At 48.9% G+C, this 27,919-nt stretch overlaps 7 protein-coding genes across 7 annotated transcripts; 2 read left to right on the top strand and 5 right to left on the bottom strand.

Annotated features, from left to right (window-relative positions):
• Positions 1–15: 15 nt before the first annotated feature.
• BDW43DRAFT_298828 (putative DUF221 domain protein) lies at positions 16–3,039 on the bottom strand (the record flags this gene model as incomplete). Its single annotated transcript, XM_032044622.1, has 6 exons — positions 16–851; positions 918–1,316; positions 1,371–1,697; positions 1,768–2,376; positions 2,441–2,906; positions 2,986–3,039. 6 exons carry the CDS (start codon positions 3,037–3,039, stop codon positions 16–18), a joined length of 2,691 nt encoding a protein of 896 aa, XP_031902654.1.
• A 2,903-nt stretch (positions 3,040–5,942) lies between these two features.
• On the bottom strand, positions 5,943–8,040 carry BDW43DRAFT_27230 (uncharacterized protein). The gene is made up of 3 exons (XM_032041528.1): positions 7,728–8,040; positions 7,326–7,669; positions 5,943–7,255 (listed from the first exon to the last, which is right to left on the bottom strand). The coding sequence occupies exons 1-3, from the start codon at positions 7,822–7,824 to the stop codon at positions 6,104–6,106; spliced, it is 1,593 nt and encodes a 530-aa protein (XP_031902653.1). The 5' UTR covers positions 7,825–8,040; the 3' UTR covers positions 5,943–6,103.
• A 507-nt stretch (positions 8,041–8,547) lies between these two features.
• Positions 8,548–12,437, top strand: BDW43DRAFT_269695 (MCM DNA helicase complex subunit MCM6). The gene is made up of 4 exons (XM_032041265.1): positions 8,548–10,322; positions 10,377–10,512; positions 10,581–11,570; positions 11,630–12,437. Exons 1-4 carry the CDS (start codon positions 8,680–8,682, stop codon positions 11,774–11,776), a joined length of 2,916 nt encoding a protein of 971 aa, XP_031902652.1. The 5' UTR covers positions 8,548–8,679; the 3' UTR covers positions 11,777–12,437.
• An 840-nt stretch (positions 12,438–13,277) lies between these two features.
• On the top strand, positions 13,278–13,969 carry BDW43DRAFT_309144 (putative SNF2 family helicase; the record flags this gene model as incomplete). The annotated part of the gene is made up of 3 exons (XM_032046655.1): positions 13,278–13,486; positions 13,577–13,715; positions 13,766–13,969. 3 exons carry the CDS (start codon positions 13,278–13,280, stop codon positions 13,967–13,969), a joined length of 552 nt encoding a protein of 183 aa, XP_031902651.1.
• Positions 13,970–14,518: 549 nt separating this feature from the next.
• BDW43DRAFT_309143 (uncharacterized protein) lies at positions 14,519–19,144 on the bottom strand (the record flags this gene model as incomplete). Its single annotated transcript, XM_032046654.1, has 4 exons — positions 14,519–15,628; positions 16,647–18,793; positions 18,855–18,982; positions 19,047–19,144. 4 exons carry the CDS (start codon positions 19,142–19,144, stop codon positions 14,519–14,521), a joined length of 3,483 nt encoding a protein of 1,160 aa, XP_031902650.1.
• Positions 19,145–20,020: 876 nt separating this feature from the next.
• BDW43DRAFT_27146 (NPA1/URB1 family protein) lies at positions 20,021–23,688 on the bottom strand. Its single transcript, XM_032041432.1, has 5 exons — positions 23,509–23,688; positions 21,665–23,440; positions 20,813–21,612; positions 20,426–20,752; positions 20,021–20,376 (listed from the first exon to the last, which is right to left on the bottom strand). The coding sequence occupies exons 1-5, from the start codon at positions 23,642–23,644 to the stop codon at positions 20,059–20,061; spliced, it is 3,357 nt and encodes a 1,118-aa protein (XP_031902649.1). The 5' UTR covers positions 23,645–23,688; the 3' UTR covers positions 20,021–20,058.
• Positions 23,689–23,906: 218 nt separating this feature from the next.
• On the bottom strand, positions 23,907–27,892 carry BDW43DRAFT_269688 (putative RNA helicase-like splicing factor (HRH1)). The gene has a single exon (XM_032041264.1). It carries the CDS (start codon positions 27,775–27,777, stop codon positions 24,088–24,090), a length of 3,690 nt encoding a protein of 1,229 aa, XP_031902648.1. The 5' UTR covers positions 27,778–27,892; the 3' UTR covers positions 23,907–24,087.
• Positions 27,893–27,919: the final 27 nt, after the last annotated feature.

The raw sequence follows: 27,919 nt of genomic DNA, 5'->3' as shown, positions 1-27,919 counted from the left end.
TTCAAATGAGTGACTTTAGTAGTAGATCTTCTCCTCATAGATGGGTGGAACGCCCTTGTCCATGTCCCAGTGAATCTTGTTCTTCTCGTCCAGCCATGCATCCTCGTCCGTGATAGGGATCACTCGCGCAGTATGCTTGATTTCCTGCTTGCTCACTCCCAATTCGTCCCGAGGGATCCACAGGAGAGGCGGCTGGGAAGTAATGGAAGGGTGGAAATACGCGTCACGTTCAACTTCTGGGGCATAACTGGTCGCGGAGTAGGCGTTGGGGACAAGACGTCGCAGCTGGGCGTAGCTACTGTACTTATCTGGGCGCAAATACTTGGTCAAGAAATTTCCCTCCGGCTCCGGAACGGGTCTAGTCAGGCCCTTCTCGGCCGAGTCAACGTTGGTCATACCATTGTCGACGCCCTCCTTTCCAGCTCCACTGGCGCCGGCACCATCGGATTGCTCGCCGGCAGATAAACCAAGTTCTCCCTTCTCATGGGAAAGAAGGGCCTCTTCCTCAGCTTCCAGATTCTTAGGGAGGTAGTTGATGAGAGGATCCAGCGCTTGGTTGAGAGAAACGTGATAAATGACCATGAACACTAGGAAGATAATCATGAGGATGAGAGGGCCAAGGGCTATCCGACGAGCGCCCGTTGCAATGGCGAAGAGACCGATGAGGCAGACGTTGAGCAAGTAGCAGCCAACGGTGATATGCTGCAAGGCCCGCACATAGCACTTGCCCTGGGTGTCAATATCTGCATTAGACACATATAACATATTGTACCGATAAGCGAAGTAGAACAGGTAGAGACCGATGGTGGCGAACCCGAGCACCAATGGGGCAATACACGAGTAGGTGATGGCTATTCGTCAAGAGATGCAATTAGTCCCTTTCCATACCAGGGGCACGGTCAGATTAGAGTGCTTACCGATGACTACCAGGAAGGTAAACGCGGGATATACGGTTCCCCAGCCCAGACCAGAAAGCGAGGACCAGCGATTATACATCTTGCGAGGAGTGTTATCCAATAGCGTCCCAAGGACCTTGCCCAGAATCAGACCGGAAATCTGAAGAAGCGCACCAGCGCTGAAGGACAGTCCCTGCAAGATGATGTAGGAGATATAGAAATTGGAAGCTTGAGGGATCTTTTGAGCCAGGAGCTGCGCAGCAGATGTAGGGTTGTTGATGATGTCGGAAACTACACTAGAAGCGGACGACGCAATGGTGACAACCAAGAATACCTGGACGACTTGGAATGCGAAGTAGAAGTTCTGGGTGGTCAACTCAACAGCCGCAGCGCTCGGAGCACCGCCAAGCTTGGCCATCACTAACAAATCAATGAGCGAAGTCCAGTAGCAAATACTACGCAGGGAGAACTCACGTCTGAGGATGATCGGCAGTAACGCCATCAGCACGGACATTAGAATGGTAGGGAGAAGACCGGTGATAACACCTCTGATCCAACTTGGGACATGGTTGATAAACCTAAGGAAAGGAACTTTTTCGGTCAAGAAGGTAATGTTCGAGATGGAACCCACCACGGCTGTGGGGATGGCCCAAAACACGACCAGAGCAACAACGAAGGCGACAGTTCCAAAGTAACGAATGACGCGCTCCCACCACCGAATGCGGAGATTGGACCAGATAACCTGGGTAGGCTCCAGCCCAATATAGCGCGGTGCCATATGCAGAGGTAAATTGTGGGCCACTGTAATCATACGTTAGGCTCAAGACCTTGTGAAGCAGTGAAGTTAAAAGAGGGCCATGGGGAAATGTACCGGACTGGAATGCAGACTGAGCATCTGGCTGATGATAAAACTCGACAAAGACGGACGAAACTAACTTCGCATCACCAGCACGATGCTTGGCCTGAAGCTCTTCGATCTCGGGGGTCAGGCGCTCGATTTCTGATCTGGCCCAATTGATCGTATCAACCTTCTTTCCAATGAGCATCTTGAGCCTGTGCGTGGGCCTCTCCGACGGTTTGACCCAGCGAGCTGCAACTGAGCCCGATTCGTCACTAGGTTCTTCACTGGGTGTAAGTGGGCCGTCTTCAACGTTGCCCTGCTTCTTCATAGCCTTGAGGCGTGCACCATTTGCGAGAGTAATGAGCTTTGTTTCCGCCGCTTCGAGCTTCATGGCGGCATCATCCCGTTCCTTGACTTTCTCCTCCAATTTAGAAGTATCGGTAGCAATCCAGACATTCTTCACCTTGTCGACACCAAACATTTTGCGAATCTTGTCGCGGCTGAGATAGTCCTGAGTGACCGCAGTGAACAGAACGGTCCGGGACGAAAGTCGGCTGGCGTAGGCAGGGGAAAGGGCGTAGGCCTGGCGCAAATTAATGTAGAAGATGCTTTCGCGTGTAACGGTGTACATGACAAAACCTGTACGAAGCGACACGTAAGACCAGAGGAAGGTAAATACCCAGAAATTTTCACCAGTTCTTACCAAGGAAGAGCCATGCAACAAAAGCATGGGCGAAGTAACGCGCGTACTTGCTTTCTTCGATGTTGGACATGCTCAGGATGTTCAATTGCTGATTGTTCCCACCACCAGTTGCATTGATCGGGAACAAGATCGGGAATGTAATGAGCGCACCCACCAGGCAGATCATGGAAACCATTTTGAGGAAGCGAAGTAGAAGGTAGGCGTCCATTGAATGATGTTGCAGGACATACTCATCGGGTAACTTGTACATGTCCATGATCCATCCCCATGGAGTAGTTGACGAGGGAGGGGTGCGCTCCCAGGGCTGCAAGACTCCCAGGTACGTCCGTGGCATATACATCCGGCGCTCACTGCGTCGAAGGATTAAGAAGATCAAGACCATCACTGCGGCTGACACCAATGCGGGAACGAGAGTGGTGACGAGCGCCGATGCCGTGGGCGGCGTTTTACTGGGGTCATCACTATCCTGCGATCTGTCAGATACGCTCTCCTCAAGCTCCCAGATCAAACGAGGTATAATCAATCGTTGAGTAATTGCAACTCACATCACGACGGATGAGGTGATGAAGGCCCCTCAGGCCAACATCGTACATCGCCATTGCGGGCGCGTGTAAATTTTCTGCTTTCTGGCGCTATCTTCGTCCAAGCGCTCTTTAAATCGATGTTTGTTACACGGGTATAGTACTTTGGAAGGTGTGATTCCGAAACCGCTGCGGGCAAAATCCGCAATCAGGTCAGGAAACCAGATTGTACGGATGTGAATCGGTTTCGAAGGGAGGCTTCAAGAAATAAAAATAGAAATAAAATATGAGAAAAGGAGTGGAAAGATCGAGATAAAGATACGCGAAAAGAAAAGGAAAATAAAAAAAAAAAGGAAGAGTGCAATGGGTCAACCACAGTCCAGCTGAAGAAGGAGAGGTTAGAAAAGAATGATACAAGAGGACCCAGGGAACCAAACCCAAGCTTCAGGGAGGGGCTGAACAGTTGTTTTTCCCTTTTTTTTTTTTGGTGATCCTTCGTCAAGAAAAGTGAAAGTTAAAAGTAAAGGCACATACTGATTGGCCAGCCAGGAATGAGAGAGTGTGGAAAGGGGACACAAACATTTACGTAGCTGCCCCGAGCTGAAAATGCTTTTTGTGCCTATGGAAGTCGTGGAACCATGCGAGCCAGTCAGCACCTGAACCCGCGAGGAGTGAAACATGGATCTGAGATGCGATCGCGGGAACAGAAATCAACGACTTCAAGAAAACCCGATCAGCTTGAATTTAGCTTTTTCTCTGGTCCAACTCATAGCGCTAAATTAAAATTTAAATAATTGAAGGAGCTAAAAAATCTTTTGTGGATTATTCCGTCCGATTTGTCGACGCCGTAACAAAACTGTACAGTCATGAGTTTTCTCCTCGTTTAACATGACACCAGGACCATAAGGAATTAAGTAATTCAGTTCTATTCAATTTGTGGTGGAGGTCTAGATTGATCCTTATTCTATATTAGTTAGATAGTAGTCCATGCATAATACTCTTAGCATCCGGACAATCAAGGAATAATGCCACCATCGGAAACAAATTTCGAACGGAAGATAAGGAAAAGTTAAGACTGAACTAGACTTCTTTAGGGTCACGAAGTGGATGAGTTGGCTCAATAGATCGCTTTTAGCGTGAAAGGAAAAAAGAAAGTACTCCCTTGTAATGATTCCTTACCAGTGGAAGTATTCAGAATTGTGGCAACCCCCCATGACTCGAGTATTCCCAGGTACCATGCATCACTCCGAAGTACATCCATGGGTACCACTACCACAGTAGGACTTGCCTTACGTACCCATCGTACCCTGTACCTTGGGTTGGTACCCGTTCCTGTACCATACGTACGTCATACGTACTGGTACTCCAGCACAACTACTAGTAGTCTACTCTGTATGTAGTAGCACTGATGCTGCTGTACCACATGTTACTGTAAATTAAGCACCTGCAGTACGAGACCTGTGGAACAAAACCCATAGATAGACCCGTTTTACGGGGTAGATTCTTCAACCGTGTTACCCCTTCTTGACTTGGGATCTATTTCCGAAACAACTTGCTAAAGCCACGAGCACAACATACTATTTCATCGGGTTATATCGTGCATTTTTGTCTACTCCATACACCGTTAAAAGATCCACGGAAATGTGGCTTGTGACTCTTGTCCTTCAGCTAAACCTTTGCCACTGACCTCAGCTACGCAAACCCAATCAGACCAGTTACACGCAGATCGGCAATCTTCCCGTGTCCTTAGCACCAGCCACAATTTCAACCCCAAGGAGAATGAAGTCATGGGATCCTTCCTTTCCCGACCGAATATCCCCGTCCTACGAAATTACCTACGACTTACAACTGTCAATACAAACATCCAAACTATCTAATCGGAGATCCGAGTCCTCCAGGCCACGGCCAAGATAAGAACTCACCCTCCAAACCCTAATACTTATAATCCATTCCTCGCACTTTTCTCTCCTAGCGCGAACCGATGAGTACAAAAAGTCCCTTCGGCAACGATAGCGCTCCACACGCACCATGGGTCCACGCTGCTACCCATGACGCTTACACGTTCCTGTGACTTATCGTTGCTCCACTGCTGTATCGCTCGTATGGGCTGATTTTGGCCCACTTTATCCGGCACCGATCGCTCAAGCCACACATAATCAGTCTTCGCCATATTTTTAAGAGCTGCATATGGAACGTCATCTGCTCCCAGCCACTTTGTAGGTCAGGTCAATCATTGTGATATCATGTTGGGTGCCGATCTTGGAAGGTTCCTGGTTATGGCTGCAGGAGCAGATGGTTTCATGGTAGGTAGGTTATGGTTGTTTGCCTTGGTGACTGAAGAGGTAGGTGGTTGGTTTCCTTCTGGAAATGGTAGGAGATTGGGTTGCTACTAGAGGTGTACTTGGTTTGTGGGTTTGTCTGCAGGGTAATGGGGGACGATGGGGGAGGTGGATTACCAGGCAACTTTAATCCCAGAGACGGCTTGGGGGAGGGGGGCGGTAAACTGGAACATACTTTATAGGGATAGCAGAGAGGATTGGAAAGGTCTGCGTAAGTTCTAATTAAGACATCGAATAGTAATTATATAGACGCTGGATTTTCTACCTAATCGAAGATATATCTCTCCTGTGCCTAGAAATGGAAGAACCTTTGCTGCTTATATCCCTGCTTGCTTGGATACGCTCATCTTGTAGGATTGTGGCTTTGTTAGGACAATTGTTTTTGTATATATTTGGCATCTTGACTGCTCGCCGTACCCCTCCATACATGATACCCCGGAGCTGTTGCTTGTGGAATATTGACGAGGATAGCTGTATATGAGAACTCACTATTGTTTCTACTATCGCAAGATGAAGCCTAAGCCCTGCTGACTCTATTTCGGTATGTGTAAGTGATACATATCCCATGTTTATTAGGTATAGGGTAATTGCGGTAGCAAGAATGGGTGACAACTGAGCACCTGCTCTTTTATCTGTGGTAGTATATACAAGAACATGAAGTACAACCCAAGGAGTCAAAAATCGGACAAAATGGGCACACGGCTGCCTGCAAACCGTTGAAGGGGTTGTCGCCATCTGAAACAATGTGGCGAGCGTACATTTATATGTACATGGAGAAATCAGTGACCCAGTTTTCGAGGAGCTCAGGCTTCTTCCTGTATCTCTGGCATAGAACTTTGCAACTCTTTCTCGAACCAATCAATCCCCCGCACTGGTGGTGCTAGCATCAGAAGGCTGAACATAATCTCACTGAACTGGAACTGGAGGTCTACCGGGAGCTGCTTGTACATTTTCAACAGCTCAACTGTAGACCAGCTTCTTTCGGGTTCCTGTAGATCTGCTTCATATCCTTCTAGTAGAAGCAGCCATATGAATGACTCGCATGCGGGATACCTGTCCAAATCATGGTCTCTCACCAACGTGTGTAGATAATCGAGAAATCGGCTAGTTTTGCTGGGGGATCCCTGGAAATCCCAGAGGGCCACTGTGATGTAGATCAAAGCCGCAGTCCGAGTGATCTCCTGGGTTGGCGCATGCTTCGTTATGATATATATGCGAGAAGCGTGCGGGACTTGAGAAGGACGGGGTCCGCTGGAAAGTAAAGAAAACAAAGGGCTGTCCATTTGAAAGGCAGTGCGGCGTTGGGGAACGGACGACAAATACTTATCGGTACTGTGCTCAAGCATCAATTCTTCTGCGCCTCGAAGGAATGTGACCAGCCATTGCTGGCCACCTTCGGGAACTGTGGAATGGGGCGGCATCATCATAAACTGCACATAATGCAACCATGCCTCGGGAATACGGTTAGACCCAACCCTTGAACGGAGGATCTGGACAGCCTGGTCCAAGGTTCCTCTAGCGTGTTGCTTGCTGCCGAATCTTTCTTCTTGTATCGCCAGGCCCGTCAAAGCCATGGCCAGACTATCCATGTCAATCTCCATAGTGCCGTTCATCACTTGTTCGATGCCTTTTTTGCTTAGCCCGGCATGCTTTTCAGCCTCGGGACTAAACTCTAGGTGGTACGCCTGCGCCTTCCAACGAGCACAATATGCAAGAACAACCGCTCGAAACGACAACGGATGGCTGAGGGCCGCTCGAAAGACTTGTTCTTTAATGGTGCTATTCTGGCCGGACCAGTATGCCAATCTATTTGTCCAAAAGTCCAGCAACACATAATCCTCTCTGCTGCATGGTATCGGTAAGGAGTCGAAAGGATCTTTCGGGGAGGCATCAAGTATAGTGACGGGAGAAATGGGGTGTGAAACAGATTCTGAAAACTGGTATCCGATTTGCATCTAGAAGGAACAAAAATCCCGTTGTGTTAGTAAAGCAATGATAGTAGAATTGCACCGCAAAGTCCCGTACCGTAGAGCCTCTTTTAGGTGCAGTCTCATTGGCAGATCTTTTGTATTCAATAATTTCGTTTTGGTCACCACTTAGAAATAGCTTCTTTTGCTGCCACGACAGATAGCGGAGAGGCCGATGGACCCTCTTATCGGTGTCGCTCCGAGGATGTGTATGTTTTAGTTGTTTTCGTTTCTCTTGTACGTGATGGCGCATAACATGGGCTCGTTTTTCTCGGGATGACGAGTTTGAGTCGACAAAATAAAAAATTTGGTTCTTAGACGAGGAGTCTTCGGAGGTGGGCAGGTGGTGCCTACGCCTTTTGGCCCTCACCGGATGTTCGGGGGCATTCTCGGGGGCTCCTGCTGAGAAATCAACATCAGCTCATGAGAAGAGGAAAAGAAGTGGGTTGAATGCGCCAACCTCGTTGTTCGGAGCCCGGGGAGGGGGAGGTGCCTTGCGACGCTGAGCTTGGATCGGAATGTGTCAAATTAACCAAAAGGGGATTGCCCACGGACATTGCGAACCGCCTCGTAGCAGTGAACTCGGGCCACTCTGAATAGACGAAACAAATGTCAAAGCTCCCTTAGAGGCGCATGTCGAGAGGGTTACCAGAATATCCTCATCGGATGAAGTAATTCGTCAGAAGAGATCATTGCAGGAGAAGAGGATGACGGCCGAGACCTAAGGAAATAAGTCATAGTCGTGCTTATCTACCACCGGCGCAGGATGACCCCGGCTTGCCCGTACGGGGTTCTTATTAGGGATGAGAGCAGCAAGCCAGTGGGGTCATTAAACAGGTAAAAGGTCTCGTTGGTTCAGCTCCGAAAGTATAACCAAACGGATTCCTCTACTTCATTGGCCCTGGAGAGCTTTGACCCCCTCAAAAAGCACGCTTCTAGCTTCCCCATTGGTAGGGGAATGGCAATATTTAGGAAGCCCTGGGCTGAGCCGCTGTCGGTAACTGGGTTGGAAAGGATCCGCTTGGTTGTGAGCCTGAGAACCTTTACCCTAACTCGGCTAGTCTAATGATGGTCATTCAGGATAGTCCTAATCGAGTAAGGGGATCGTACTTTTTTTGATGACATAAGCATCACCTCCCCGAGAGAAAACCACTTAACACGTCGGGCCCGCAATAATGTCTTCCCGACGCGTTTCGCGTGTCCACCGCGTCTCTTGACGGATTTTTGGCAGGGCAACTTGAATGCAATTATCCCAACCATCAACAACAACAATAATCCCCCCCCCCTCCCCCCAAGATTACCCACAACCAATACTTATCGTGTGAAGGGGGATAAAACAAAAAAGCGGACTACGCCTAGCTTGCTCGTTCGACCCAACTGTAAAGCGGCCTTGATCTGGCTGCCCTCCCGCCATGTCGTCCCTTTTCGACGCCGTTCTTCAATCCGAGTTGGACTCCAACGCCGGCTCTCGCGATCAGCGTCTTCATTCAGATCAACTTCCCAGCTCTCGCCCGCACCCACCTTCTGAAAGCAATGGCCCAATGAGTGATATGCATGCATTTCCCGACGACCAGGTCGTTGAATTAAATGCTTCGACCGTAAACCGACTCCGGAATCCATATGTGAAAGGGCCCCCACCTGTGATCGACGTGGCAGGCGAGAAAGTGCAGCAGGCGTTTGCAGAACTGCTTGAGACTTATATGGAGGAGCCCTCATGGTCTGAGCCGCCGCCTTCTTCGGAAATCCTCAGTGACAAATACTACATTGCTCAGATCAAGGGCATGCACAAATGGGAGCTTTCCACACTCTATGTGGACTTCACCCACTTGACGTCAATGGAGAACCCAGTCCTGGCAGACGCAATTGTAAATCAATACTACCGATTCCAACCGTTCTTAACGAGAGCGCTGCACAGTCTGATCTCAAAATATGAGCCCGATTATTATGCCCTCCATCGCAAACTTGACAATGTGCCTTCGGATGTCGGCACGTCTATGATGGCTGGCAATTCAAGTGGGAGCGTATCTGAAAAACATAAAATGGGTGAATTCATGCAGGAACGGACACGTCACCAGCAGACAGATAAATTATTCTCTCTCGCTTTCTATAACCTACCTCTTGTCTCCCGTTTGCGCCAACTTCGAACCTCACAGATTGGGAAACTGCTTTCGATCTCTGGCACTGTCACACGGACGTCAGAGATCCGGCCGGAGTTGTCCCTTGGTACTTTCATCTGCGAGAACTGCAAAACAGTTTGCCCCGATGTCGAGCAAACTTTCAAGTACACAGAGCCTTCGGAATGCCCTAACAGCACGTGCGGAAACCGCTCTGGTTGGCGCCTGGACATCGGCAAGAGCACGTTTGTCGATTGGCAGAAAGTCAAACTGCAAGAGTCCTCGCATGAGATTCCCACTGGTAGCATGCCCCGGACCATGGATGTCATTCTTCGCGGTGAAATGGTCGACCGTGCCAAGGCTGGTGAGCGGTGTATTTTCACCGGCACGTTGATCGTTGTCCCTGATGTTAGCCAGCTCGGACTGCCCGGTGTACGGCCGGAGGCGGTCCGTGATGACTCTGCATTCCGCAGTGGAGATGTGGGTGGAGGAGGACTCACGGGTCTCAAGGCGCTTGGTGCGAGGGATTTGACCTACCGTCTTGCTTTCCTCGCCTGCATGGTCACCCCAGACACTACAACCCCCGGCCAGCAATCGAACCAGCAGTTGAGTGGACAGTCTCATAACATTCTTGCTTCTCTAAACCAACTCACCGAGCCCGAAGCCAATGAGGACAAAGCGCAGGAGGCGTTTCTTCACACCTTAACCTCGTATGAGGTTGAGGACTTGAAAGGACTCGTTCATTCAGACTATATTTATTCCCGACTCGTGGACTCGATTGCTCCCATGATCTATGGCCATCGCCAGATCAAAAAGGGATTGCTCCTGCAACTGATTGGTGGAGTCAGCAAATCTACAGAGCAAGAAAATATGCAACTCCGTGGTGATCTCAACATCTGCATTGTCGGTGATCCTTCGACAAGCAAAAGTCAATTCTTGAAGTAGGTCTACGAACTTCTCACCCTTTCTAACGGGATAACTGACTGTATCATCAGGTACATTTGCTCTTTGCATCCTCGCGCCGTATATACAAGTGGAAAGGCCTCATCAGCAGCTGGTTTGACCGCTTCAGTTGTGAAGGATGCCGAGACCGGTGAATTTACGATTGAGGCCGGTGCCCTGATGCTTGCGGTATGCATATACCTGCTACTTCCCCTTTGGCTTGCTCCCAACATAACTGACTCTATTGTGATATATAGAATGGCGGTGGTATTTGTGCTATTGACGAATTTGACAAGATGGATATCAGCGACCAAGTTGCCATCCACGAAGCTATGGAACAACAAACGATCTCCATTGCAAAGGCAGGAATTCACACGACTCTCAATGCACGTGCATCTATCCTAGCCGCGGCGAACCCCATTGGTGGACGATACAATCCGAAAGCCACCCTACGAGCCAACCTCAACTTCAGTGCCCCCATTATGAGTAGATTCGATCTGTTCTTTGTTATTCGGGATGACCCCAACGAAGCCGTAGATCGCAATCTCGCTAACCACATCGTCAATGTGCATATGAACCGAGATGAAGCCGTTCAGCCAGAGCTCAGTACCGAGCAATTACAGCGCTATATTCGATTCGCTCGGACGTTCCGGCCAGTCTTCACTGACGAGGCTAAGGCTCTGTTAGTTGAGAAATACAAGGAGCTCCGTGCCAATGACTCCCAGGGCGGCGCCGGCCGCTCTTCATACCGTATCACTGTCCGCCAGCTGGAGTCTTTAATCCGTCTTTCCGAAGCCGTCGCTAAGGCTAACTGCGTAGAGGAGATCGTTCCGAAGTTCGTCCAAGAAGCATTTGACCTTCTCCGCCAGAGCATTGTAACTGTTGAAAAAGACGATGTCGAAGTCGATGATGACGACGAACTTGCCAATGCCAAGGAACGTGACGAGGATCACGAAATGGGCGATGGTGACCGTGACCGAGAAGGCGACAGCCCCATGCGCGATGAGGTGGAAGAACAACCGGCAGCATCGCGCCCAAGGACCAAGATCACTTTTGACAAGTACATGAAGATCCTGAACCTCGTCGTGCGCCGAGTTAACGAAGACGAGTCCACTTCCGGCGAGGGCGTGGAGGAGGAGGATCTCATTGTTTGGTACTTGGAACAAATTGAAGCCGAGCTGGAGAGCGAGGAAGATCTACAACGAGAGCGCAGTCTAGCAGTAAAGGTCTTGAAGAGAATGGTCAAGGTTTGTTCCCTTGCACAGCGTTCACTAGTCGGATTGTATGCCTAACGATTTACCTTTAGGACAACATACTCATGCCCATCCGAGGAGAAGGCCTGGTTGATGCAGCAGATGGTGACCAAGAGGCGTCCTTCCGCACTGTTTACGTTCTGCACCCCAACTGTGCGGTCGATGATATCGTGGTCCCGGATCCTAATAAGCGGCGGTGATAAAATAAGCATATATAAGTTGGAGTAATACTGATTACGAGTCATGAGGTGTGCTTGTGAATTGTTCATTCGGGTTGGATGTGGATTTCTGTGGATATATCGGATTAGACTAATAGGTTCGGCGCGTACGGTGGTTTCATTCCTCCTCCAACCAATATGAAGATGATGAAGTTTGATGATCTCTATCTCCATGCTTTTCCTAAATCTGACTACCCAGACCTTTCTATAGTTTTCAATTATCTTTTCTGATTCCTCTCTCCTTGTTGCTCCCAATTGTTCCCCAACTCACCCTCTTCACTCACTACATCTTTTCTACCTTATCCATGCCTTCTTTAACTTCGTCCTATCCACCACCTACTACGCGTCTATAAAATACTCATTTCTCTTCCAAACATGTTCTTCTTATGTCTTGGCAACTATCGAGGACTTAGATCGCCGTCCGTCTTCCTTGTACCAAACACCTCACAGCTTATAATCCCTTTAGCCTACGCTCTGATAGCTATCCAAAGTCCTTCATATTTTGTTCACGTTCCCCAACAATGAGATCACTCTCCAGTCGTCCCTTCACATTTCTCTCCTTCATCTGTATCATTTATCTTATATTCAGTCCACTGCCCTTCGCTTTAGGCTCGCTTATGATCCACTAGCATCTCGCAAAAAAGAAACTACTCCCTATCAAATCCAACGTCTTCTCTCCTACTCACCTCCACCTCATAAACTTACCCGAAAACATATCCCAACCGATTTCCACCTAGTAGCTTTCCTTTTCCTTTCATACTCCACATTCCTATCCCCTTTACATACTCACTGACAGTAGCTTCAGGCTTTGCCAACGTGGAGAATCCCAAACTTAGGTAATATCGATGCTTTCTAACGATGATCCTGAAGTTGCGCATGTTCTCCAATCATTTGTTTACAGCTCAAGGCATCGTTAAGAAACTTCTTTCAAGAAAACTGGTACAGGAACTCATCTTAACCCCCAAAGAGGGGAGAGGTCCTGAAAACCCCTCCCGCACAATTGTACAATGGATCAGGGCATTGAGAAAGGAGATCATAGTACCCGCGGCCCCGCAGAACAGAGAAGGTACGGGTCCCTCTGTAGATGAGCTTCATGGTAATAAAGAGGAGCTTACAAAACAGTTCAAAGCCTCTATGATGACGCTTCACGAGAACGAGCAGTGGTTCGAGCGATTTAACAGAACCCACTGCTCTGACTGCCGGTGGGGACTGGTGGACCCAGTTATCACATCCTGCATGCATCCGTGCTGTGAGGAGTGCTATTACTTTCCCATGAGCGAGGGTGAAACCTGTATCTGCTCGAGTTGTAATACGGGCATTGAATCAGCGGCAAGGTGCGACTTCTGGAAGCTGGAGAGGTCGGCGGGCCGTCTCCTACCCTTGATATAGGGACGAGCAAGAAAGGATCTCCCAAAAAGAACAAGAAGGTAATTTGGGAATGGCCTCTCTACGATGGTAACGCATGGGAGAGATGATGATGAGAATGAAGAGCCAGATGACGATGAAGAAACAGACTGGATCACTAGTTGTGATGGAGATATGCCTAGTGCTAAATTGGCGAAGATTTCCAGAAATCGTCAAAGGCTGGATTGAGGAGAACTCGGACATGAAAAAGGCCATATTCACGCAGTTTCTTGGCTTTGTCAGACTGCATGGGTACAGTGCTGGAACCAGGCGTGGGGTGCCACTTGTGTAAGTCACGACTCTTGTTCTCGATCCACGGAAAAGAGTCACTGACTCCACACAGTTAACCGGAACATGAGCATGAGCACCCGTAACCAGGGCGTGGAGAGATTCAAGAGTCGAGGAAATTCGGATCTTAGTCGCTAGTCTTAAAGCCGGGGGGATTAGACTTGATATGTCCATGGCGAATAAGTGTATCCTCGTGGATCTATGGTGGAATGAAGCAATAAAAGATCAGGTACGATAGATCCAGGCCATTTGTTTGGTGACGCAACTAATTGTTTCTAGGCATTCTGTCGCCTTTACAGAATCGGACAGTCCAAAGATGTGGAATTCGTCAAGATCATCATGAAAGTCTCAATTGACGAGTACTTGCTACGAATGCAGACGCACACGACGGTTGAAATCACAAGTACTTTGGGAGACGAGGTTCTGAAGAATCGAGATTCCGTCGTTGAACTCCAGGAATTGTTCGGCGGGATACGCAATTAAAACGAATCAGGTGTTCTTTTTGTTGAACGCAACCGCAGACCTCGTTACTGGGTGTCATAACCTACAGATGAGATGAGGTGTGATTTGAATCCAACAGTAGTTGGTCTATTGTTGGGTTCCTCGTTGCAGATATTCGGTTGATCTACCGTTATTTTTGGCTGTGAATGCTTTTGACTGTGATTTTCAAGTTAACTATCTTGATATTCAAACGCAATTGACGTCTACTTTTCTTTTCCTTTGTATTATCGATTCCATGTCCTTTTTCCTATTACGCGTCACTCAACAAGCAGCACATAATGAAGATGGTGATTTGCAACTAAACAGAGCTAACAGGGTAGACGCAATATCAAAGTCAAAGGCTGTACAGTCAAGAACTTAGTCACCATAAGCCCGCTTGTTCGACTAGGCTTTTCGATTCCACATTAGTATTTATCAACTTCATCAGATACATGACAGGTACAAGATTCCCGAAAAAGAAAAGCTGAAAGAGAGGAATACAAACCATTAGTACACAGAACCCACTGGAGAGACATCAAATACACACCACAATCACTCAAAATACACAACAGGGCGAGGCCTCAAGCAACGACGCTGAGCACCACCAACCCGACCCTCGGCCTCACTCGACCTTGGAGAAGGAAGCTGAGAGGGCAAATGGAAAGTTAAAGGATGAAAAAAAGCACTCAACGCATGGAACGACTCTCTAAGATCCTCCATCTCGACCCCCCGAACATCGACATCGAAATGGCCGTCATCACTCACCGACCCATCCTCAACTTCGGTATCGGTCTCCTCCATATGATACCCGTCCCGAGGTCCATCGAGCACTTGGTATCCGGAACCGAAATCCCCGGCAAAGAACCGATCAGTCGGCGGACGAGCCCACATTCTGGGGTTAGCACTAACTCGCTGACGGGGCAGCTGCTCGTACTCATCCTCCGTGGAGTTTTCTTTATCTTCGTCCGGGGAGGAATACGTAGTGAATCTCGACGTGAGAATTGAGTGATTTTCCAGATGCGAGTTATCGGTGTCCTCGTAGATGGGGAAGAGATGTGACGGGTGAACAATGTAGGTAGAGGAGGGTCTGTTGTGAATATCATCAGTATGGACCTCCACGTCTGTCTCCGTCTCGATGTCCATTGCTCCTTCGTCAACCTCCGTCGAGACATTGGCCCCAGTGACCGAGCTGCGGGTATCCGGCTCAGTGTCAGACCCAGAGCCCATGTTTTGGTCATGGTGAGTAGTAGCTGTGTGTTTGGCTTCCGGACTGGCATGTGGGTATTGGTACATCCCCTCGTCATTTGGGAGATCGGACTCCGGCTTCTCTGTGGTTTTGAGCTTCTTGTGGCCCCGTTCAGTGTTGACCGGGTCATTGTCGATCTCGGTGCCCCCTTCTAGGTCCTCATGTCTGCGCACCTTGGGGTTGGGTTTTGTCGTGCTATCTTGTCTCGCTGTGTCGGTGGTGGACTGGGTAGATTGCCACTTTGGCTCGCGGCGGGGGGTGGGTACCTGTGTTTTGTTTTTCGAGGTGAGTATTGGACATGGGGGAATTTCTTCGTCTGGGGCTTTCGCTCGGATGGCTATGGAAGAGAAACCACGCACATATTGATCGATGTCTAAGCAAAGCTCGAAATCGACCTCGTCCATCATATCGCCCAGCTGCGTAGACGGTGTGTCGGTTAGCTATTCTTCTCTTTTCACTGTCCTCGAGGTCTAGAAGGTTTCGTATCCAGGTCTGAGCATCGATTACAGGTGGTAGGTTTGACGCCTCCACATCTCTGTTGCTTAGGGTTTCTGGCTTGAAATTATTAGGACTGAGGGAGGTTGATGGTGAAGATCGTTTGGTTTAGGGAAGAACTTGCCTCGTTCTCGGGAATAGATTTATTGCTGCGATGAAAAATAGTATACAGATTGTGGGTTGTACCAAGATAGAGATGAGGTGGGAGGGGATGTGAGGTACAGACACATTAAGTATTAAATGTACTTGCCTTTGGGTTGGGCGCCATAGTAACCTAGGTGGTAGATATCCAAGCTCCTGGTCACAAAAATGATTGCTAGAGGGAATTTTGTAGTGCAAAAGAGTGCATCATGAAATGCCATGGCCTACTATTCACTGGACACGTTAGAACACTAACTTGCAGAGTTTGAATGGAGATTTTCCTTCACTTGCCAGAAGGTGTCACGGCCGGGTTCCACTTCATGAGCTCAATACAATCAATTATACAGTGCGTAACACGTTTATCAAGACAAGCCTTTAGTCAAGCAACAGATTGATTGCAATTGTCCAGTCATCTAGTTGAGTAGGTATAGTATGATCCAACTTATTAGATCACATACTTCACTAGGGATTGTTCAATCCACCTATTACTTTAATTTCGGTCAGTCTTGCAACGGAGCTGCACAACAGCAATGGGAACAGCCTCTGTTGACATTCCTCTGACTTTCTCACAGGCATATGGCAGTTTATTGATAACATCAAAGCCAGTCTTTGCAACACGGGCAGTGGGGCATCAAGAGAGGTAACACGTAGACTTGGAATACATATCAAATTTGGCACAAAACGGCGTAGTAAACTCAGAAATAATCCCGCCATATGCCGTTGAACATCTTGTTTCGCGTCACACTATAAGCCCTGCTACATCCACATGTCTGTTTATCTGAACTGGCCTGGACCTACCATGCCACCCCTAGCGTCTCCAGCCCCGACTTGCCCAAACATATCCAATAGGTGCCGAGAAGAAGGCGGAGGTCCCTGTGGACCGGGGTTGCCGTCAAAAGGCCCCTGGCCACCATGACCAAGGCCCATCAGGGCTTCAGCATTGGGTGGCATAGGCGGAAAACCAGACGGGGGAGGGCCGTTAATGTAACCCGGAGGAGGCATCATCGGGGGAGGCGGGAAACCTGCCGAGCCACTACCGCCAGCACCACGTGGGAAGGGTTGGCGTTCGACGAGTGGTGGAACATTGCCATGCATTGGCATCATATTAGACATGAAGTTCGGATTGACGCCCCTCGTTGGGGTCGGAATACCCGGTGGGGGAGCGAGGGGCCCAGGACCACCACCTTGCTGGGGAGGGAGCTGGTGGCCGGCCCATCCCGGAGGCGGCAAGTGCTCAAAACCGGGCGGTCTCTGGACTCCCATTCCAGGTAGACCCTGACCCTGAGGAGCTCGGCTTCCACCCGGGGTGATAGGAACTTGGCGACCTTGAGGGAACGGCATGTCTTCGAAGTAACCCATCGGAGGCCCGTTCGCGGGTCGTCGTCGCAGTTGGTCATGATCCGCCCTCTGCATATTAGCAATCGCCGGGTCGTCAATGAAGTTAGGAACTTTAGGCGCAGATGCGAGCCCTGGAGGGGGTGGGAGCATTTCTGGCATGTGCATCATACCAGGAGCCGCACCGGCGCTTTGAGGTAGACCATGATTACCTTGAACCTGATTTGTGACTGGGGTGACACGGACTTGTTGCATCAAGCGAAGCAAGTGCTCCCGTTCTCGGGCTTGAGGGTCCACAGCGGGTCCAGCACTCCGAATAGAGCTATCCTGCATGAGCATGGGGTCTGGCCGTTTGATCTGCTCCCGGGAAGGAGAGGAGATAGCACTCTGAATAGAATCTATTTGGGGGAGAGAGGGAGGCCGATTGGGTTGCGCGGTGTCATTATGAGGAGTAGCATTGCGTGACTTGCTTCCCCCCAACATCTGTAGAATACGCTGGAACCCTTCCTGATCAGCATCAGTAGTTGACGGCAGAACAGTAGGAGACATATTTCCGATCTGAAAGTCGGACTCTTTCGCCGGACTGCCGGGAGGTGGACTGAACAGCCCAGCAAAGCGAGAAGATTTGAAAGATTTCGGAGGTATGTTTTCCTTAGGGGTAGCCTGGCTGACCACGGTAGCCTCCAAAGGTGATGAGGTACTGGTTTCCTGGGGAGGTTTCTGCTCAACTAGAAGCCCGAAGAAGCGTTCCATTGCCGTATCTGATTGGAAGGGTGCGCCATTGCTGCTGAAGATTTCACCGTCGGTTGGCCTGGGCTCCGGTTTCTGGGTAGGGATAGGAGTTGGTTCTGCAGAAGTCTCTTTCTTCTCCTCTACAGGAGCTTGCGAAGATCCTGCTTTCATCCTTTCTTTCCAGCGCTCAAAATCTTCCTGGGTGTGCACCCTTCGGGGTTCATCCTTATCAGTTGAATCCAACCACTCAGGCTCCTGTTCAAATTTGGCACCGCGGGTCCAGTCACGATCAGCTCCATGTCGGTCTCGACGCCAATCTCGGCTCCGTATCGGCGTCTTCTCTTCTTCGCCATCGGGTCCATCCTGGTTGCTCTCATCGCGGAACCAACTTCCTTCATGTCGGGCACGCCCCGGCTGGCCATCCTTCCGAGGAAAGAATCGACTGTCCTTATCTCTGGCTCCTCGTTCAAAATTCGGAGTTTGCTGATCGCGGTCCCGGTTGAAGTCACGAGATTCCCACCTATCAAATTCCCCGTTACGTCTTGGTTTCCTCTCGTTTTCATCCTGACCAAAGGGGCGACGGGGACGACCGGCATTCCAGTCATCTCTGTCCCCACGACGGGGAGTGAAAGGATCGGTTTTCCCATCTCGTCGGTCAAAGTTATTATCGCCGGCTTCCCTATCCTTGAAGAACTTTCCGCGGAAGTTTAAACGGTCATTTTTGGTATCATCCGAATCAGGTTGCCTAGACGGCCGTTCCGTAGCATCTATCGAGCCCTTGCCCGGTACGCGGGATGCAGACGCAAATGCAGTCTTCGGTGGCCCAAGGATAATGTCCTCTAGAAGGAATTCGCAAACCCCCGAGTTAGCGATGATCTCTTGCAAGATTCCGTCCTATTACAGCTGAACGGCAGCCCGTGACAGTGCCATTATATTTACCTGAATTCGAATTCCGGGAGATATGACGTGATTCAAAGATACTCGATCTTCGAGGTGTTGTCTCATTAGGATTACTGGGATCGCGAGGGCCGGTGGATTTTCGCTGTGTCGTTGGGTCGGGTATCGGGCTAATTCAACATCGGCCAAGTCAGCTCCCGGGTCATGATAGGTGCAATCCGCAGAGTCCCCTACCCCATCCATTCTTCTACCGGAGGTAAGTTGGTGGGCTTGGTGACCAGAGGCGACGAGCGTAGCCATAGCAGCTCATCGATCTGGTAACGTCGCGCCATGAGGATGGCTAGGGTATGTGAGATGTTATCGGCAGACCGTTAGAACGTTCTCATTGGTTCACAAGGATCAAAGGCGGGAGCTGGAGTAGAGTCGCAGGGGACGTAGAATCAGAAGGGGAGAGGGTGTGTGTGTATGTAGTCCGGGGTAACGGTTCTTGTGTAATGGAGGGTGCGGTGTAGAGAGATGAGCAGTGAAGCAAAAGCCACTTGCTAGTGGCAAGATTGCCGGAGTTTCAATCAGTTAGTCAACTCGGGGGAACTCGATGAGGGGCAAAGGGGTTTTTCGTGGTCAGATCAAAGGATTTTCTCTGGCGATTGAAAATGTAACGTTCGATGTAGCAGGAGATTTACAGGGAAAGAATAACGGGAGATACGAGCGTTGGAAAGGAGGTAGTAAATAATGGGGGTGGTGAGAGTTGATTTCAACTGAGAGAGCGAACTTGTGGCCGCAAAACGTTTGTTTCCACTGTCGGCCTCAGGCTCTTGGACTCGACTGCCCAATGGGGAAAGTCGCTTTCCACCCCGACCACAACAACAGCAATTCATATTTTTCACATCCGCATGTTTCTCTTGCGTATAAGCGCTGCTTGGAGCAATTCCCTTTTCACTAATCACCAGAGTCCAGTATCCATCGTAATTCCCTAGAATGGCCGACACGACTTTCAGGATGAGGCTCCTTCGCTGCTATATATTGTTCCAAAAAGATGTATAGTCATGGCCAAATCATTATGATTTACCACGTCACGAATCAAGAGGGATACAAGTATCCTGCTATGAAATATAGAAAGAAAAGGTCGGAAGAAAAAAGAAAAAAAATATAGCCAAATGAATCCTTAGTATTATGACTATAGAGTAACAAGATCTATGCCCACATGTATAGATCCACTGCAGCCTTTTCTCCATGGATTGGGCGTCTACTCAGCGATGTTCTCAACAACCTGCACCACAGATCCTCCACTCCATTTTGCGACCCGATCCTGTTCCGAGGATTCGTACAAGGACTGAGCCATGGCTGTGAAGGTCGGTACCTCCTTGCCGCTCAACGCCGGAATCTGGCTCTGGATCCAGCTAACAATTCCAGCCCGAGTAACCAACGTCGTGCCACCTCGGACTTGAGTCGTGCGATACAGCAGGTGCAAAATCTTTCGCTTGGCTGGTTGACTAATTCCAGGTGATTCGTAGAAGGAAAGTGCTCGCTCAAAAACATTCGCACGGCGGTAGATCTCCATATCCTGATCTTCATTAGTATTGTTTCGTATAAATTGGAGCATGATGTCATACAGTCTTGGTGCGAAGACCTTTGATAAGCAAATCCAGTAGCCAGTTTGTTTCCTCGAAATAACCATCGTCTTGTTCAGGTTCGTGCAGCAGGATCTTGTCAATCCAATACGACGGAATTTTCTCCAGCTCCCAGGAAGGCGCCTTCTGGAGAAACATGTTGACTTTCCCATACAGCTTGTGCATTGGATTGACGAGAACCGCGAGACAACTAGAAGCACACTCCCCCACAATCCACGGTATAGGAGACTCAAGACCAGTCTGCTTCACTGTCTCAAGCAGTTCACCAGTGAGAATGAACACTGACCGCCATTCGGCATATTTGGATTCCTGGTAGTGTTAATCTTGGTAATTCGCTAGTTCAATAGTATTGGCAAAACATCAACTTACTCTGAGCTTGGTCATCAAACGAGTCATGTTGGCGAATGCCTGTCTTCGCACTTCTTCATGCTCTGAGCACAAGCACAGCATTAGTTCTGCCACCCGGCCTTGCTCCACGGAGATTTCCAAGTCGTCCTTTTCCCATCTGTGCAGCCCATTGTGAGTTTTGCCTTCTGTGGGCAATGCACCAAATGTCTCTTCCAAGTCTACAAGCAATTTCTCATTTCCAGAACCTGGAGATGCCCACTGTGCCACACTAGACTCCTTCTTTTTTCTATTCTCACATGAGCCCTCGTCGATATCTTTCAAAGCCTTTTTTAGAGTCGACCTAGTACGCTTGTCCTCGGTAGCAGCTAACAGGGTATCACGAGCAGCTTTCAGCATTTTCGAGTCTTCACCGGCATTTCTTAACTTCCCAAGAGTATTAGCAATCCATGCACTAACGGCACTTTCTGCGTCACCTCCAGACTTAACAACGAACGGCCATTGTTCAGTGATCGCAGCTACAATGGGGCTGATTGGCTTTAAGATATCCTCCGACAACGACCCAAGCAAGTCCTGATAGTGAACTGGTTTTTTCGCTACCCGGCAGACACAGTTATCGAAGAACGATAGCTGATGGTGGAGACGCTCCGAGTTGGACGTTTCAAAGCTGGATAGAAGCGGCAAAAAGGAGCTTGGGCCCTGTAATATAGAGTTTTCCGTAAGGACAGTCTTCAGCAGGGTATCAATGTCCCCGAGAGAATCACGAGACGATGCTCCCACTAAAACCTTTAGAATAGACGTGAACGCGGAGAATTGCATGGAGCCTATTATCATATCAGCAAATCGCTCACAGTGGGGATTCCTGGTGGGGCTCACCTGGTTGTTGCCACCAACGCATTGATGCGGATTGCTGCGCGATCTTAAGGATGCTTCCTAATTGCGCAAGTAACGATACTGAGTCTTCTTCGCTAGAACTTGACTCATCTAGCCGTTTCAAGATATCAACCAGAACGAGCGATACGTCAAAATTTTCTTCAAATGCAACATCAGGCACAATCTCATAAAAGCAAGAGAGCAAATCTGCAACGGCTTCTTGTTGTTGCAGATCCTCCCTGGCAGTTTTTTTGTACAATGATACAATATCCTTCATTACAGGACACCGGCGGCAGAACTCCGCTACCAATTTACCAGTGGCTTGAGCCCAGAATGACTGACTGACACCATGGTCTGAATTAAAAAGACGAAGGACCTTTCGCAGTTTATTGAAAGAGATAGTTAGAATCCGGACTGCGAACAAAGTGATTACCTCCGTGTTTAAATTCAAGCAGCGGGTTAATGTTTTCTGTGTAAGAGGACGAGGCAGGATGTTCTCGATCACCACTGACACGGGGGGTGGCATAGAAGGTAGTTTATCCTTCCAACCAAAGTTCGTTGGAACGGGCAAGCTGACTGTGGAGAAAAGAAGCGCAGACTCTGCCATCCATGATGATGTAGGTTTCGGGTCTGAAACGAACATGGTTTTCTTCGTGAAGAAATCGGCAACAAGTTCTGGAGCTTCTCTGAAAAGAGCTACTAGAAGCTCGATCTGCAGGCTATCTGCATCCGGACGAAGAGTCTGGGCGAGATAAGATAGTGTTCCGTTACGAACAGGCACAAACGTTCTATATTTGTCGACGTACACTGCAGAATCGAGTCCCAATTCGATCGATGTGTCGTCTTCAGCCGGTAAGGACTCCGGATCGCTTCCATTGGGGTACCAGCTTGTCTCCGACAACAAGACACCGTGGTTTGAATTGGTGCAGATATTCATCATAATCTTATGGATTTCACTAGCGATGGACACGCCAGTGGGATTCGGCTCCTCAGACTCCCGGTCATAGCCGTATAGAGTGACGAGCCTCTCCAGGTTGCCTCGGTTGAAAAATTTGGTCTTCGCATTTCTAGAAAGCGAAGTATCTTGCAAAATATCCCTCTCGATGGCCTTGATAATATCCAAAACAATATCTCGGGGATCTTTTCTTACATACTCAAGGAATGCTCTGATGACCTTGTACTGTTCAATAATGTCGCTTTTCGCGCTAGCATGCTGGAATCTCAAGTTCGCCAGAACGTATCTTTGCGCATTCCGCCGGAGAGTTGATTTTTGGCTGTCGTCCAACACCTCCTCTAATTGAGCTTTGTTCGGAGTCAAAAAGACTTCTATGCGTTTAAAAGTAATATATCGCACAGCGTAGAGGTGCCGTGCAACGGCACCTCCATCAAATGTGACAATCTCAGTAAGGAGACGAAGACAGGGCGAGATCAAATGCTCCTTGGACTTCGTTGCTGTCAAACCGCGGTTGTAAAACCTCAGTTGTTCCTTTCGTAGCAAGAATTTGCACAAAGCCAATCCGAAATCCCGGAAATCCAAATTAGTAGATACCGTCCTGATAAAAAGAGCCAAAACAGACGGAACGACGGTTAATAAAGACTCATTGTTGTTGGTGTCTGCAAAATTCCAAGTTTGGATTATATCTGGAAAGCAAGAAGGTTCTTCTTCATGCGAGATCTGTGAATCGCAGTAGGCTTTCAGGATGCGGAACTTCTTGGCTTTCTCGCCCTCGTTCTCAGCCTGTCCAGTCTCCAGGAGAAATTCTTTAAATTTCTTTATGCCTTCATATTATTCTGTGAGCATGATTTTACACCAATTCAGTATTCAAAAAGGGCAATGGCGCGCTGACCTTGTTTGACTTCGTTTATATTCTGTTGGAAAGTCAAGAGAGTGCGTAGTTGCCCATGAGACGTGATGTTCGTGGAAGCTTCGGATTCCTGAGTAGAATCCAACTTTCTCCTCTTATTCCGATGATCTTGAGACATCTTTCCGGTTTTGTGACGCTCCGGATTCAACTTGGAGACTCAAGATGCTGAGAGATAAAATTGAAGTTATGTAAAGTTCAGCTCCGGTTCAAAATTTTACGTCATCTGATTGGCTGCCGACAACCCAAAAGAAGAAATTTTGACCCGTAATAAACGGTAGAATTACTAGTAGCAGCTGAATAGTGACTACTCTACCATGCCAGATCGAGGTAGGAATCTCGTTCACAGGTTCTGAGATTTATAGTAATATGTCTACATATCTATTCAAGTATCATTTTGAACATGTACAAGTCTCATTCTTAGGGGAATCTAATGGTACTTCCATCATTCTCTTAGCCTTCAATGAAAAACACTTTAATCTGGGTATTGTTGTTAAAACGGCAGGAATCGTATATACCTAAACAATGGCAACATGGCATGATGAGATCAAAAGATGTATGAAATTAACCCCAGGTTCCTCCTCCACCACCTCTACCTTGACGTCTCTGCGCAGACAGACGCCAATCATCCTCGCCCGCAAAGCGATTGTGTAGAGGTTGGATACGCTCGGCCTTCTTACGCTTCGACAGACGATCAGTGGGTGCGACCTTGAAGAAGGTTGGGGCTGCCTCGACAAGCCATTTGGGCTCAATAGCTGTTGTGCAATGCATGTATTCCTTTGTTGTAAGAACCAACGTATGATAGATGACATGCTCAGCCGGCTTGCCAAACAATGCAGAACTGGGATGCATATACACGGGTGTACCCTCAACAAGTGTTTTGTATCCTTCCTGGGGATCTTTGCGCGCTGCATTTCTAAAAAACCCGGTACACAGTGCTTGACGCACCTTCGTGGTGTTCCTTCCGCATGAGACGATCCGGTGATGGTATCGGTCCATGATACCAAGAAGCTGCTGGCGAACATCTTGAGCGCGACGGATCTGACGTGCCTGAATGAAGTTCTCGAAACACCAAGCGTTGTTGAACTTCGAGTTTTTCCAACCGTTATACACATTGAGCAGAGTCAGGTGATCGCCTTGTGGGTCGTGGAACTTCGCTTTCTTTTGGTCTGCCTGCTGCTGCTTCTCTTTGGGTCTGTAAAAGACCGATTGAATAGAGAGCATGGCAACAATGCTAAGCATTTCTTCGGAGCATCCCATATCGACTGATGCGATGAGGACCTTGGCAAGTGCTGGTTCCATGGGGAAGTCTGCCATCTTCCTACCTAGCCGAGTCAAAAGACCTTCGTCATCGAGCGCAGATAGAGCGTAGAGCTCCTCTAACGCAGTAAGCATAGTGTTGGTCGGAGGTGGGTCCATGAAATCGAAATGAAGGAGATCATTGATACCCATAGCTTTAAGCATGAGAATCGTATGTGAGAGATTCTGTCGCTGGATTTCGGGGATCGTGGTTGGCAGCATTTCTGATTGGTAGGCTGCTTCGGTATATAAACGGAAACACTTTCCTGGGCCCGTTCTGCCTGCACGACCGGCCCGTTGCTTGGCCTGCGCCTGTGAGATAGGGGTTACCACCAAAGAGTCCATGCCGAGTTTCGGGTCATAAGCGTTTTGCTTCACAAACCCAGGATCAATGACATAGTAGATGTTGTCAATTGTAATGGATGTCTCAGCAATGTTAGTCGCAATAACAACTTTCCTACCCCCAGGGGGCGCAGGTTCAAAAATCCTACTCTGCATCTCGCTAGGAAGAGCAGAGTAGACAGGCAGGATAACAAGCTCTGGTACAGAAGAACCTAACGCTTTCATTCGTTCGTACAGAATCTCACACGCAGTATCAATCTCTTCCTGTCCAGTCAAGAAGAGAAGCATGTCACCAGAGGGCTCTGTTAAGTGAATCTGCATAACTGTGATCAGGGCCGCATCCAGATAGTCGGACTCCGGCTCCTTTGAATACATAATCTCGACAGGGAATGTACGTCCAGGAATTGAGAAGATGGGGCATCCGTTGAAGTATTCTGAGAACTTCTCTGCATCTAGTGTAGCGGAAGTAACGATAAGTCGAAGATCAGGCCTCCGCTTTAGAGTCTTCTTCAACAGCCCAAAAAGGACATCAGTCGCGATTGTCCGCTCATGCGCCTCATCAAGCATGATAACAGAGTATTTCTTCAAGTCTGGATCCAGGAGAACTTCTCTTTGGAGCATTCCATCAGTCATATACTTGATTCGCGTCTCCGGGCTAGTGCAGTCTTCGAAACGAATGGTATATCCAACCTCCGCACCGAGCTTGCAGCCAACTTCTTCAGCTACACGTTTGGCAACAGACATTGCAGCCACACGTCTAGGTTGTGTACATCCTATAATGCCATTATTTCCGTAGCCACCTTCAGCTAGGTACTGCGTCAGCTGCGTAGTCTTTCCGGATCCGGTGTCTCCGACAACAATCAGCAACTGGTTGTCACGAACAGCATCAAGAAGCTGCTTGCGGAATTTAAAGACCGGCAGACTTTCACGTTGCTGCTTAATCGACATGGAAGTTCGCTTGCCGAAAGACTGATTCTTGCCCATTGTAACTCGTTTCCACTCAGGCACAGCGTCATCAGGCTTAGGTTGCTGTGCCGTACGAAGATCAGCTGCAAACTTCCGATCTTCTGGTGCGACCATAGGATCTTGCCATTGTGCATTAAGATCAACATCCGCAGCTCGCTCTGCAGCCTTATCCTGAGCCTCCTGTTGCCGAAGATCTCTTCGTTCTTTAGCCAAGTTGGTACCCGCCATAGCTGATCGATTCATAGATCCATCTGGAGCTTTGACAACTCTGATAGGGGATAGCTCCAAGGACATCTTAGTTTGGCCAGCCAAGAAGGGCGGTTCTTCATCTCGAACTTCGATATCAACATCTTCTTCCTCTTCGAATGTGCCCTCGCCTGCCAGCGTAGCATGATACTCTTCATCAAGATCGGGGTAGTCGGCCGCTGACACAGCGCCAGATGAGATAAGCTGCTTAATTTCCCACCTCTCAGGTGAAGTCAAGCGCTTTCGATTTTTCATGGGCCTACCGTCTGATTCCTCGATGACAGGCACCTCCGAACTCAAGTTACCGTATCGCTCCTTCGCTGAGGTACCATCGAGGCGTTCCATGTTGGCACCTGACGCAAGTCGGCGTTGCGGGATAAGATCAAGTCCAGTCACTTGATCAACTTCCTTCATCGACAGTCCAATGCGAGACCCCTGTATACTGATAACCTTGACTTTTACTGGTTGACCTCTGGAAACTAGATCAGACGGGTGATTTACTCGCGCTCCTTCTTGCATCGCAGAAACGTGTACGAGGCCATCCACCTTTCCTTTGACGCCTAAAAGGTTCACGAAGGCCCCAAAATCCTTCACTCCTGTGACATGCCCATCATAGACCTTGTACAATATCGGGGCATCATCCAGTTCGACAGGAGGGGGTTTCCGAAAATGGTCATCCTCCTGGCTCCGGTCACGCCGACGCCGCCGCTCACTGTGGCCATTGCGCACTTCATCCCGACTAGAATACTTCTTTCGAGATCGGCCGAATTCGTCGACGTCGTCATCTCTTTTACGATAACGTGGGCTATGTGACCTCGACCGCGAACGATATTTATCCTTGCGACGGCGCCCACGTTCGTAATCGTCGTATCGTGGGCTTCTGCTTCGTTTCCTGCTGCTCCGAGTCTCCTCCGTTGTGCAACCCTTCTCTTCTCGAGCCTTTCCTGCGAGCCCTTCAAGCATTGCAAATGTATCATCCATTGCATCGGCCTTGGCATCACTTTCATCTGCATTTTTCCTATCCGTGTAATCGTCTTCATCCCACTGGGGCGCCTTGTCAGGAACAGCTAAACCTTTGAATACGCGCGCCTTCTTTTCGAGTGCATCGAGTGCATCCATATCGTCATCTCCCTCAGCCTTGCCAGCATCATCCGCTTTCCTCGCCTTGTATTTCGGGTGCATGGTGAGCACTAAACGATCAATACTCTCCATCAAGCTCTGAGGGAACTCCGCGCCCATCTCGTCCAGGGTCGCTTTAAACTTCGAGAAGGAGTCACATTTTAAGTGCTGGTCAATCACAAATTCAGCTAATGTCTTGTCATTGATACCCAAGTGGTTCTGGAGTTCGCTGGTAATTCGCGAAACGAGCGAAAAGAGCTCCAGGGACTGAAGGTCATCCATGACCGGCACTGAAAAAGTGGTCGCAAGTCAACCGACAATTGAGAAGGTTCAAATTGTTTCAGGTTGGGTGAATAATCTGCAGAAGAGAGTGCTAGGCACCTCTCTGGTCACCAGGTCGCGTTTCGTCAGTCTGAGAATGCTT

This window comes from Aspergillus alliaceus (genome assembly GCF_009176365.1).
Source record: "Aspergillus alliaceus strain CBS 536.65 unplaced genomic scaffold BDW43scaffold_11, whole genome shotgun sequence".
Taxonomy (NCBI): Eukaryota; Fungi; Ascomycota; class Eurotiomycetes; order Eurotiales; family Aspergillaceae; genus Aspergillus; species Aspergillus alliaceus.
This window is presented reverse-complemented; position numbering and strand designations above follow the sequence as displayed.